The 12774-nt window shown below is 42.0% G+C and overlaps 2 protein-coding genes across 25 annotated transcripts in view; both read left to right on the top strand.

Annotated features, from left to right (window-relative positions):
- Positions 1 to 384: 384 nt before the first annotated feature.
- On the top strand, positions 385 to 6031 carry PRXL2C (peroxiredoxin like 2C). Of its 5 annotated transcripts, none has more exons than XM_068928598.1 (6): positions 385 to 792; positions 1358 to 1426; positions 3036 to 3089; positions 3509 to 3623; positions 3891 to 4022; positions 4701 to 6031. In XM_068928598.1, the coding sequence occupies exons 1-6, from the start codon at positions 505 to 507 to the stop codon at positions 4826 to 4828; spliced, it is 786 nt and encodes a 261-aa protein (XP_068784699.1). In that variant the 5' UTR covers positions 385 to 504; the 3' UTR covers positions 4829 to 6031. The 5 variants fall into 5 exon arrangements, with proteins under 5 accessions (XP_068784699.1, XP_009680178.2, XP_009680180.2 ...); XM_009681885.2 differs by having other exon boundaries at positions 530 to 751; XM_009681884.2 differs by having other exon boundaries at positions 530 to 754.
- A 2342-nt stretch (positions 6032 to 8373) lies between these two features.
- The window catches only part of CDC14B (cell division cycle 14B), a 45375-nt gene continuing 40974 nt past the window's right edge, over positions 8374 to 12774 (top strand). For 8 of the 20 annotated variants that reach the window (XR_011137878.1, XR_011137877.1, XR_011137876.1 and 5 more), the window contains exon 1: positions 8388 to 8576. Coding sequence is in view for 16 of the 20 variants with exons in the window: in XM_068928152.1 (XP_068784253.1) it covers positions 8411 to 8576 (166 nt within the window). In the remaining 4 variants the exon portion in view is untranslated. Of the gene's footprint in view, positions 8577 to 12774 lie in introns of all 20 variants that reach the window. The other 12 variants (XM_068928160.1, XM_068928151.1, XM_068928159.1 and 9 more) reach the window with 4 other exon arrangements.

Here is a 12774-nt window from a genome sequence, read left to right as displayed (position 1 = left end):
AGAAAGTCTGTTCTGTTCATTCATTTCTGTGTTGCTTCTGTGCTAACATGAACATCTGTACTGCTCAGCATCCTCTGCATCTCTGTTTACCTACCAAAGTCAAATAAAGTTCTACTTTTACTTCAAAACAGGAAAACGGGCTCCACCCTTTCTCATGCAGCAGCTTGACAGTTCCTAGAAGACAGAAGTTTCCAGTTCATTCACAATCCTCTGAGCCGTTGTGGCATCCTGCAAAATGAACCCTGATCTTGAAACCTTACAATAACATCAGTGCTATAATTACACATAATTTCTGGTAGGTTTGGTTTGGTTTGGTTACGTTTTCTAGGAACAAACTGCATTCTGGCTCTCCTTATAGGTAATTTTGGCAGCTGATTTCTCTTTTTTTACTGAAAGAGCCCAAACTCATCAACTCCTCCTTAAGTGAGTGAAGTGTCTGCAGACGTGGAGCGTTCAGCTGCTGACCCTGCTGCTATTGGAGGTGGATGCGTTCCAGGAATAGAGATGATACCCTCCCACCAAGCCTCACTTCATCACAGTCACATCCTCCCTGAGCTTTTCTGTCTGGCTCCGCCTTTCTTTTCCTCCGTTTTCCAAGGCCAGGAAGGCCAGTCAAAGACGAGGAGAACTGAAGTGAGGCCATTCAGCTATGGCCCATTCTCCAGCAGCCCCTGTCACGCAGCAGATCTGCAGCACGCCTGTCTCACAGCACCGGGAGCCGGAGGAACTGCGAGAGGCCGCCCAGTGCCTGGTGGTAGATGCGGACGGGAAAAAGATCCCCTTCAGGGCCCTGTACGGGGAGCAGAAAGCGATCGTGGTGTTTGTGCGGGTGAGGAGAGAGGAGTTTCCAGGCAGGGTTAGTCGCCTGTCTGGAGCTTACAGGCACTTGAGCAAACTAGCAAATAAGTTACATGCCGGGAGCTCTAGCTTGGCTATAAACAAAAAGGGCCTTAAACAGGCTAGGCTGGAGCAGAGAGAAAAGAAAATATAAAGCAGATCAGTTATTTCCAGGATCTTCCATTCTTTAGTAAAAAGATATAACTTTTATTTGAAGGGAAAGAAGTCTATCATGTGTTTAGGGAAACAGCTATTATGTTCCCTGATTTCCCTGGCTGATAAGTCAGCTGTTGCGCTCCTAGTGATAAAAAATAATAGCAAGGCCTCAAACCCAGTGTCCCTGTTCAGCCTTGGATAAAACGAAGATCCTAATCTGAATTTGGCTGCTGCAGTGAAGTCTAATCTTTCCCGTTCCCAGTTTCTGGTCCTCTCCAAAATGGTTTCTGCCTGAAGTCTGAGTCTGATGCTGCATTGCTATGCAATTATGTCTTTCTGACATGTCCAACTGGCTATGTTGCAGAATTTTTTATGTTACACCTGTAAAGAGTATGTAGAAGACCTGGCAAAAGTCCCCAAGAGTTTTTTAGAAGTAAGTACAATGCCCTTACTATGTATTTGTACATGGCGTTGCTGCAGTCACACAGATCTCTTACCTCCTGCTGCATGATGTTTAAGCCTTCCGGGAACAAAACAGAAGCTCAAACTAAAGTTAGTACTTTCATTGTTTGCTACAATTACCGTAATGTATCTGCCTAGGAGACACATGCAGGAATCTATTGCCCGACATGCTCATTTGCAGCAACATTATTTCTCCCTACACTATTAGCTTGATGCTGTTCTTCTGACTGTGTTCTGAACAGTTAGGCAATATTTGACAGGTATTTCTTTCTAAATTAGTTCTACTCCGGGCAGCTGCCTATTCCCTACTGCTAACTAACTACTGCCCTTTCTATTACACTGGTACAGCTGATTAATGGTGGTGCATGGAACAAAATCAGGAAGTTGATCTGGATTAAAAATAGTCTTTTTCTACAGGTTATTGGCAAGCTGCATCAGTTCTGTAACCTGTTCACCAGGCAGCTGCACAAACAGGAGTGAAATAGTGACAGAAAGGAGAAATGGAATAGGTAGCAGTTGCTACAGACTGGTATCTATTGAGTGGTAGGAGATAGCAGAGAAAGACAATGATCCCTTGCTAAATTAGAAAGATTAATCTATCTCTTCTAGTCTGCTGATTGAAGTTTTGTCATATTTTGTTCCCAACAGCAAGATAGCTGAGGATAGAGACCCAGCAGGCCTTAGATGGAATAGGAAATTGGGGATGGAAAGGAGTAACTTCTTCAGGATTCCTTCTCAGTAGAGAAGCTTCAGCTCCCCTTCCGAGGGCAAGACTTATCTAAGACGCACAGTTAATGTTACTCAACATGACATTTTTTAATTTGGCTGCTCATATAAATATATAGAGAAAATCAAATTCTTTCTTACTTTTTTAGTATGAGTATTTGATTTTTAGGAAGATTCCTTTTGCTAAAAAGCAAAGTGATTCTACTGGGGGATGGGCAAGCACTATATCATAATATTCAAGTAACCTTAAGTTCCATTAGCTATATCACTGTCATTTAAATAAACTTACATTTTGGTCTGCATTTTAGGCTCAGCCCTAATGTTGCACTTGCAAAAGATATCAGTACCTACGGATCTAGGTTATATACATATACATATATGTGTGTGTGTGTGTGCGCATGTGTGTATACACACACACACATATATATATAAGAATGGGCATTGGTATAAGTAAATCACAGAGGTACTTGCACATGCACCAATATTTGTGTGTTGCTTTTCTAGATGTAGGTAAAATTCGGTAGGAATCTTACATTTCCAAGATCATAAACTGCTTGCAATCAGTTGAAAATATGACTCTACTAATGCTACAGAGAACATAAAATTTACATACCTGTAACTTAAAAGCTATCTTTAAAAAAAAACAATTTATTCCTTCATAAGTTAGTACAGCCACTTACTGTAGGTGACAGACAAAAGTAAGTGCTCCAAGTAGGTAAATGACTTTAATTTCAAATAATTTTAACACAATACACCCTGATGATTAACTTGGAGCACTAGATTCTGCTAATGTTTTGCAGCCATGCAGAAACAGAGTTCCTCTTTATAGTTTCAGTATCTATGTTCTGTTCTAGGATGCAAATGTGAGGCTTATAGTTATTGGACAGTCATCTTATCATCACATCAAGGTAAAGCAGTCATTAAGTAAATTGTATACTCTATTGTGTTTTATGTGTTAATGATTTGCACTGAAGGATTTTGTTCTGAGGGAAAAGGTGGTCATTTACAGTCACAGAAAAATGAGCTCTTATTACTTCCTCGAAGCAATCCTAATAGTAGCACATGAATAAAACAAATAACTAAAACTTTTCGTTTAAAATCCACTAAGATTTGTCCAGGAAAATCTTTGCTTAATTTCACTGGAAGCTGTGTTTTAGTAAAAGCTTCAGGGCTAAAAATTTTTGACCTTTACTTTCGTTTAACATGATGGATTCAGAGGTTTTAAAATCAGGATTTTTTTCAGAATATTTTTCCACTGTCAGTAGATCCTAATTAATTCCTATCTTAATCTTAAACATACTATTTTTTGTATGTACATATTTTGCAGCCCTTTTGCAGTTTAACTGGGTATACACATGAAATGTATGTAGATCCACAAAGGGAAATTTATAAAACACTTGGCATGAAAAGAGGCGAAGGTAACAACATATCAGGCACATCAGGTAAGAGTAATTTTCTCACCTTGATTTGTCTCACTCAGAACAAAACAAGAATATTCTGATAAAATAATATGATCACGATGGAAATAGGAAGGGAGCAGCCCACCAGACCTCTTGGAGGCTGTACTGTACTTTGTCTAAACTTTGAAGAACTTTTGTTTCTTCAGTAATCGGGAAACTGTAAGCTATTCATAGCAACAGCTTACTTTTTGGTTTTGCCTTAAGTAGTTTTGTATTTCTAGGTAAAAAGTATATTGCTGTTTTGTTTAGTGCAGAGCCCTCACGTCAAATCAAACGTGCTGTTGGGAAGTATTAGGAGTATGTGGAGAGCGATGACCGGCCCAGCTTTTGATTTTCAAGGAGACCCAGCTCAGCAGGGAGGAACTTTGATTCTAGGCCCAGGTGAGCCTGTTTGCTCCGTCTGAAAGTGACAGTCCCCTCCGTCAGCTGTTCGCCATATCTGTTTCTGCCTTGGCTGTTGTCCTGAGGCTTTCCAAGGAGGAAGGAGAGTCATGTGTTGTGCAAGTCTGCCACCCAGAAGAACGTGGCAGAAGTGGCATTGTGTTGTTTCACCTCCCACAGAGAGGGGACAAAGCTCATCGCCATCCTCATCAACAGGAATGTTGCCTTCAGCATAGTGGAACAGCTAGCTTGAAGTTCGGAGGGTTGGGTTTTTTTTGGTTTTGGCGGGGGGCGGGGGTTGATATCTCCATGTTTGCTTACACTCTGCTTTTATATTTGATCTTAGGCATTTAATATGTTTTTAATAGAGGAATGAAGCATGAAGGGAGGCTATAATGTGACTAAATCACCTACATGAATAGTTGGAAAGCACCCTGCTACAGTAGATTTAATTTAGTTACATCCCTCAATGCCCCATCTTTCTAAAACTTAAAAAATCTTAATTTAAAAAAAAAAAAGCCATAGTTTAAAATATAGTGTACTGCAAAATCTACAGAGCTAGTGCACAGTTCTACAAGAACTAGTAGGAATTTAGAATGCTTCTTTGATTTATTTATGTCTTAAAATAAATTAATATTTTATTCGGCTATTTAAATTTTTTTTCTCATTCTTTTCCAGGTAATGAAGTTCATTTTTTGCACCTTGATAAACATAGGTTGGATCACGCTCCCATTAACAGAGTTTTGCAGCTGGCAGGAGTTAAAACAGTAAATTTCACAGACAAATCCCAGATTATTGACATATGACACTGAAACAATATATCAATTTCTTATTTGTAATCTACAAGGAGAATACTCCAGAGATTTCCCACCAGCATCAGTACTGTTCTGTCTTTATGGGACATCTGAAACCATATCCAGAATATCAGAGCACTGAACAAACTGTGCACTTCCTTGCACTGCAGATGGACACAAAAGTGCTATTTCCATTGTACATAAGATAAAAGTAACTGATTTTATTGCAAAAATTCCTTTTGCTTATTATTTTCTAATCAAACAATCTTGTTAATATTTCTAAAAATTTTTGTTCAGGATGCACTAACCTTTACGGGAAAAATCTCTAAACCTGTCTTTGCTTAGAAGGAACTTGGGTTTCTTGTCTTTCAGCAGATAACACTGACTTTTCAATTCAACACGTTTCAGTGGTATTTTAAAAGTGCCAGCATGTGTGACATGAAAAATCACAATTGCAAACACAGAGGCTTAAGCTTGTGCCTACTCTTGCATCTGGCAGTGACAGACACTATGAAATACTTTTTATAATTTTAAATAAATATTTTAAATATATCATCTGTTGCATGCAATTCTTTTCTATTCACACAAAAAGGCAGGTTTATAAGACAGGGAGAAGTGTGTCTTAAACATATTTCTGATCAGATTGTCAGTTTTAAATAGGCCATAGTTGATTAACTGTCTTCCTATGAGTATTTGCAGAAAAATTTTCCTTTGTAGGTAAATTTTCCCTTGCTCTCTGAGCAAGAGGTCTGTGACAAAATATCCTTAGTTATTTCTGCTATAGACAGCAGAGCTGAGGACAATAACATTTTAGTTTGTGGCTGTGTGTCTGATTTCTCATTATCTATTTATCTGGCAATATTTATGCGCAGAATCTATTGCTTTCACTAGAGTAGAACTTCCCCTCTGTTATCCATGAGCCACATTTTAGCAATTTTACAACGAGATTTTCTGAGATTTATGGAGGAGCACATCCTCTTCTGCAGCTTCTGATTTTTGGCCTTCACTGTAAACTGCTACTGTTCATACATACTTCATGTGCAAAATCTCTCCAGCTTTAAACCTTAGCAATAATGCAATTGTAAAATGTTTTTCTACGAAGAGGTTTGTCCCTGCATCCTGTAAAACCATTGGCAGGCTCAGATCAAACTCTACACCATTAAGATCATGTGAAATTAAATGTAGTTTCTTTGACCAAAAATAAATCTCATACTTAAAAAAATAATGATATTGAGTAATGTAATTTCAGCAGAAGGTACTATCCACAGCAACTTATTAATTACATATGTATGTTTTACAGTGATTCAAATGCTTGAGAGAAGGATATTATTACCGTGAAAATACTGTATTCAATTCCCTACTGTGATTAAACAGCACTCAAAACAAGACTAAACGTGATCATGTGCAGACTTTGAACTCTCATGATGTCAGAGTTGGTCTAAGCTTCTCTCAGTATTTAGCATAATAGACTGTGACCAGCTCAAAAGCCTTTCTGGTGGCTACGATTCACAGGAGTAAAGTCTGCTTTTAATGAACTACTCTCTCTACCTTCATAAATGAGGAACTATCCTCCCCTCTTTCCACGGTTCCCGCACCTTAAGAACATTTCTGAGTAAGCCAGAAACTCTGGATTCCAGCTGCCTGTAGGTTACTAAAACCACAGCAAAAAGCAAGCTAGAAAACTGTTCCTGTGTTTGTTAAACACAAGTGTTACTAGAAATGCAGAAAATTTAAAATGTGTTCAAAGTGAAAGAATGATAAATAATCAGTTTCTCTGTACTGTTTCCACTCTAATTCATTTATCTGATCATCACTGTCAAGGATATCGAGCTTAGTTCCACTTTTGTTTTGCAGCCATTTCATTTTCATGTTCTTGGTGCTGCAGTGCTTTGATTTTAAAGGAATTGTTTGGCTGCTTGTTTTTCTGCTTGTTTTGCTGTCAGCAGAATTAAAAAAAAAGATGGGAATACTTCTACTATTAAATTTAACATACAAAACAGTAAATAAACTTAGCTATACCTAAAAGAAATGTGTACTTTTGACAGGGATTGGAAGGCATTAGGTTGTACTTTGACAGCTCTGTACATTGAAGTCAACTGTGCTCACCATTCCAATACTGACAGGAACCATACCATGGTCTCTTGAGTTATCGCAGCAAAATCACTTCTTCTTCAGAAAGCAAAGACAAACAAACAAACAAACAAGAGACACAGAGGAGGATTCAGTAGAAGAGCAATCCTAATTAAGGCATAAGCCCTACATTTGTTGCATGCAGATGGACTACTGCATCTGTCCACAGGTTCACTGGAGCTCTGTGAGACAGCAATCCCCATCATACATAATAAATTGCAAGAATTATTGCCATGTTTCTCCATAAAAGAAATGATTCTGGAAACATCAGCACAATTTTAGGTCTTTTGTGCTATTTTAAAAAGTATTTTTAAAAGGGAATACAGTGAAAGGTGGGAAACAGTGGGACATAATCGCTGACCTCATACTCAGCTGAGGGTAGAATACTGTCTGCGAGGGGTTTTGGCATGGCCAGTTCGACAGAGATAGGACAGGGCAGGTTTTAGAAGTTGCTTCAACTATGCTCTTGGTTTAGTTGAACACCTACTTATAATACTAGTGTATTTTAAACGGTCCTGGTGCTTGAGAAGCAGATACAAAAATAACTAATGTAACTTTTCAAATAAATCACTCGTATCTTCAGACCAGAAGAAAGATGCGTGCCCTGGGTTGTCTTCTTTCCAACCGCACCAGTTGGTCTCACAAAAGAAAAAAAGAGAGAGCCTTCTCCACAGAATCCTTGCCTTGTATATATGTTATTCGGTATCCAAAAGACTGATACACATCAAGCACGCGCTTTACGGTACGCTCTTCCCGCGAAGACACAGTTTTACGTGAAGGAGCAGCGTTCCAGGCCTTTCCACGGGGGCCAACCCCTCACCGGGCCGTACAGGCAGCCGGCACGACTTCGAGCGACCAGCAAGGGCTCCGTTAATTAACTGCCGGGGGGCGGGGGGGGCGCCCCGGGAGCCCTCGACAGTCTCGCCCCCTGGCTGAGCCCGCCGACGCCTCCGCTCACGGCTGCCCCGCGGCGGCGGAGGGCCGCTGGGTGCCCCAGCATGGCGGGCCGCGCCCGGGCGGCCGCCAGGCCGTAACGGCCGCGCTCGCGCCCCGTCCCCACCCGCCTCGCCCCTCCCGGCCCACCTGTTACGGCCGGCCACTATGACATCACCGCACCCCCCCCCGCCGCCGCCACCGCTCCGCGCTGGTGACGCCACGCCGCCCTGACCCAATCAGCGGCGGTGGCGGCGGGGGGAGGGGGGAGGGGGGGGAGAGGGGCGGCGGCGGCGGCGGCGGGGCGGCCGCGCCGCCGGTTCGGGGCGGGGGGCGGTAGGTGCATGGGGCGGCGGGAGGGGGCGGCGTCCGCGGAGACGCGTCAGCCGCCCGCTGCCGCCGTCGCGGGCTCCCTGCCCTCCCGTCCCTCCGGCAGCCCCGGCCCCGCCGGGAGGGGAGCGGCGCGGCGCGGCGCGGCGGGGATGAGCCGCGCCGCCTCGCACCCACCGTAGCGGCGCGGCCGCCTCCGCCATGAAGCGGAAGAGCTGGGCCGAGGCGCGGCGCCGCGCGGCCCCGGCGCCGCCGGCTCTGAAGAGAACTCGGAGCGCGGCGTCGAGGGCGGCGGCGGCGGGAGGGGGCGAGGCGGAGCAGCGGCAGCCGCCCCCCGCCGTCCCGGAGACCTGCGTGCAGCTCACCGGTGAGGGGGCGCGGGCCGCGGCGGAGACCCCTTCCCTCCCCCCCCCCCCCAAACTCCTTCCGCGGGGCGGCAGAGTCGCCGCTGCGCAACTTGGCCGTTGCCCGCGGGGACGGGACGGGACGGGACGGGGATGGGGCGGGGCGGGGGCGCCGCGGAGGCCCCGGGCGGCGGGCGTGACCGCCGGGAGGGAAACTTACTGTCCGCGGGTCAGCGCGGCCCGGCCCGCGCCGGCAGCGGGGCACCGACTGCGGCTCCGCGGGTCCCGGCCCGGCCCCCGCCTCCGCGGGCTTTGTCCCGGCACCGAAGCGGGGCGGGAGCGGGAGCGCCCTGGGCGGCTGGACGGCGTGCCCGAGCTGTTTGGGCTGTTGGAAAACACACGAAGGGGAAAACCACCCCTCTCCCTCTTTTATTTTCTTTTTTTCCCCCTTTATCCACTCTGTCAACTTGTGCGCGTGATGCGATTCGCAATTACTCGCTGAAGAAAAACGCAGGCACACGCACGCAGAAACAAACCTCGCTTCCCTCTTTTTCTGTGAAAGACGGGCGCAAACGGGAGAGCGTGTGTGGGCAGGGCGAGCAACAATGCCGAGTAAACACGGACAAAAGGTGCCAGCCTTCCCCTCGCAGCGAAGCCGGGTTGTTTCGGGTAGCTGGTGTCCAGAAAACCGTGGGACTCTGGCAGTGTTTCGGAGATTAAGCGCAGTGATGTGGGGAGAATGTAAACTCCCATGCAGACCCCTGTTTTATAAATTCGGATATTTTTGGGGAACAAAGTCCCCAAATACTCCAGCCTGAAAAACAACATTTTAGGCCTAATCTACACAGGGGGGACATAGTGATATAAGCAGCGTTATAATTTAGGATTATGTTGATACAGAATTATAATAACTCCATGTGTGTATGGTGCTGTGCCTTCTTAGCTGCAATCTCTGTATAGACTGGTCTGGTACAGTTTTAAGGTTTACTGTAGAAACCTCCAATTTGGCAGGTGATACCTTTCTGATATCAAAAAAAATGTTACTAGTTAGAACAGTATTGTGCAGCCCTACCCAGCTCTGATCTTCATCAAACAGGTCTGCCTAACCATTCTTACACAAAAGTTGTTTGGGTCTGATGATACAGTCTGGCATTAAATAGGCCCCTCAGATTACTGTATTTTCTCTTCCCAGGAAATGTTTCCCTGTTTAAATATTACAGTGGAGCACCTAGCGTCTGACTTGTATTTTTCCCTGGGATGTCGTCACACTGAGCAGTATATGGTATACCAAACTGGATTAAAATGCAGTAGATTCTTAGATCTAATCATCTAATATTCTTTGGGGTTTTTTTCTTACTATGTGTATTGGCTGCTGTTTACACGCTTCTAATAACAGAACAATTACACACTAATCTTTATTTCACCAGTATGACGTACTTATTTTTTAATAGCATAACCATAAAATAAGAAACCCACAGGTTTATGTTTTCGTTCAGCTACTTTTAAAAGTTATTTCAAGTCTTGAACTGACAGTTCTGCCTTTGCGTAATGCAGTTCTGAGAAATGAATTAATTGTTCTGTATTGGCGATAGATAAAGACATAAGGCTCTACTCTTGCAAATGGGCGTGCTCGTAAATATTTTAGAGTCTGTATAGGCTAAAAGATCTGCGTTAGCTTGTCTGCTTACAGAAACAGTGCAAAACTCATTAGGAACACTGCACGCTACCCTCATTTTCGTCTTTGCTAATGACAACAGTAGTAAACAAACCCAAATACTTGTAAAGACTCCTGGATGTAACGTATTTTCTTGCCTTAGTTACATTCGTACTCAATAGAACCTGTAGTCCATTATGTGCATAGATTTAATACTCAGAATACCTACAATATTTTTTGCACTTATTTCCTGGTGAATTTTTTCTGTCAGCTGTGTGTCAGAATCATCTTCAAGGAGCGCTCTGAATATTTTTGTTTGCTATTAAGAGTAGTTCAGAAATACTGTTCTTTAAAAAAATTCTTTATTATGCTCTGTTAAGTTGCAGGGAAAGTCGTACCATTTTGTCTTTGTCAACTAATGCATGGGCTTGCTGGTATGAATTCAGTTTGCTGGGTCTGAATGTATTTCTGCCATTTATTAGAAGCATATTCCCATATCCTTGTGATCTCTCAAAGGAGTAATTTATATAACCTGAAGAAAACTTAGCAATTTTATTTGAGAGGCTTGAAAGATTTCCTGCAAAGATTTCCTTTCTGTGGCTGTTTATCTTTGCCCTAATTGTGTAAGTAACTTTTTAAAGAAGATGTGCAATTGTAACACACAGACTTTGGGCAAAAAGTGTGTATTTTTCCCTCACCTCTTTTCTGCAGTTAATTCCAAAATGAATTTGGCAAAACTGTATCTGAAATTAGTTTTTTCTAAGTGGGGCATTTACTGAAGATTGTTTTTCCTCCTGCTAAATGGATGTCCGCTTTGTTTACAGTGAAGAACTAACTTAAAAGGTGCTCGAAATTGTATCATAGATGCCTTTTTTTTTTTTTTTCTTTAACTGAGAATCATTTTACTTGCCTGCTGTTTGGAGTTGTTATGAAATAGCATTTGGTTTAATATATTTATTGATGAGTTCATTGGTTTCAACAGGAAAAATATTTCTTTCCGTATTGCTGGTTTGTTGCTTTAAAGCTTCTGCATTATGGAGAAAACAAAGTTTCCTGGGAATGATAGGAACACTTTTATTAGTGAGTGTCACTAAGCTTTTCAAGATTGTCAGTTAGTTTTCATCATACAGCTACCTCAGCACAAAAGTTGTGTTTACGTTTTTATCAAAATGATCTCATTTGCTTGTGAGTCTTGACCTGAAGATTTTAAAAGTGAGTTTAAGGATTTTACTGTCTAATCCAGCACTGGAAGTGCCTGAACATGTGTGATGTAGTCTTGTAAATCTGACAGGAGCAGTAGCATAGGGACTATATGTGATAGGTAAAATAATACATTGCTGATCAGTCATGACACGACCCTGAAATAACTTTCCATAGTTGTCTCTTAAATAAAAAGTTCCTGTAACTTTTTAGTGTCTTCATTTTCTTTTTCAGAAGAAAATTTTTTGTTATAATTACCAACAATATCGTGATGTAAATTTGAAATATATTGTGGTGATGAGTGACGGAACCTTTTCAAGGATAGAATGACTAAAAAAAAAAAAAAAAAAGCTTGTATTTTTACTTATCATTTTGACATTGCAACAGCATTTCTGTCTTTTATGTTTTCTATTGTATCTCCCTTGTATCTTGGAGCCTTTTAAGTCTAGCTTATAACAAAATACTGCGTGCTAATCCTAAATTTAAAAATACACTGCAATTTTGCTGCAATAGTAAAAAAGTTCTCTGGTTACATTTCTGATAATTCAAAACAGACTTAAGCTGTTTTCAGTTGTAGTGTTAGTCTCCTCTGCATTTTTTATGAGGCATCTGTTTAACAATCGAATATAGAATTTCTCTTTTTATGAAATAGTCTTTGCTCAGACTTCTTGTCTGCAGTAAGCCTCTAATCAGTATTTGGTTGCTTCTTGAATCATTGAAATTTTTTTTTCTCAAAGGCCCGTACAGCAGATCCCCAGAAACATCAGGCTTATTGAGAGTAAAGGAAAGGAGATTATTTTGTGTCGTCTCTAGAATTATATAAACATTAGTATGAAGTGGTAGCTCTCAGTATTCTACACGGATATTTGCACGAAACACTGTTGATCTGAAAAACGAGCAAAATGCTTTTCTTCCTGTATGCCTGCTGCAGTCAAATTATAGCTTGTGTAGACATGCATGTGCTAGCTTTAATTTCACCAGTTCATGTACCAGGAGCAGTGAAACTATGGTAGCATAGTCTTCAGTTAGGGATATACAGGCTTATTTTGCACCTGAGATGCTTACTGAGGTTAATAGCCTGCGGTCCAGTCCATGTTTCTGTATTTTTAACTCCCATTATTTGAGACTAACAAAATTAAATGTAACTGAAGTGTATCTAGCCTGCTGCAATCATATCTTCTAATTGCAATGCAGAAGCAGCCTGTAAACTGCATCTCATTCTTATATTAGAGGATTAGAAAAATCCTATTAGTTTATGATAGTTCACAGATGACCTTTTATCAGAAATTTGAAAGAATTTGGGAGTGTTTAAGTACATTAAATGTAAACGCAGTACCAAAAAAACTAAAATAAACCAAGGAAACATA

This window comes from Struthio camelus, chromosome Z (genome assembly GCF_040807025.1).
Source record: "Struthio camelus isolate bStrCam1 chromosome Z, bStrCam1.hap1, whole genome shotgun sequence".
In the NCBI taxonomy this organism is placed as follows: Eukaryota; Metazoa; Chordata; class Aves; order Struthioniformes; family Struthionidae; genus Struthio; species Struthio camelus.
Note: the sequence above shows the minus strand (reverse complement) of the source record. Positions and strands in the feature narration are given on the sequence as shown.

What these genes read in the sequence shown, in the direction of transcription:
- PRXL2C (XM_068928598.1), top strand. Translation starts at nt 505, where the DNA reads ATGATACCCTCCCACCAAGCCTCACTTCATCACAGTCACATCCTCCCT. An exon ending in TCCCCAAGAGTTTTTTAGAA is followed by an intron (nt 1,427 to 3,035) that starts GTAAGTACAATG and finishes GTTCTGTTCTAG; the next exon opens with GATGCAAATGTGAGGCTTAT. An exon ending in AACTTTGATTCTAGGCCCAG is followed by an intron (nt 4,023 to 4,700) that starts GTGAGCCTGTTT and finishes ATTCTTTTCCAG; the next exon opens with GTAATGAAGTTCATTTTTTG.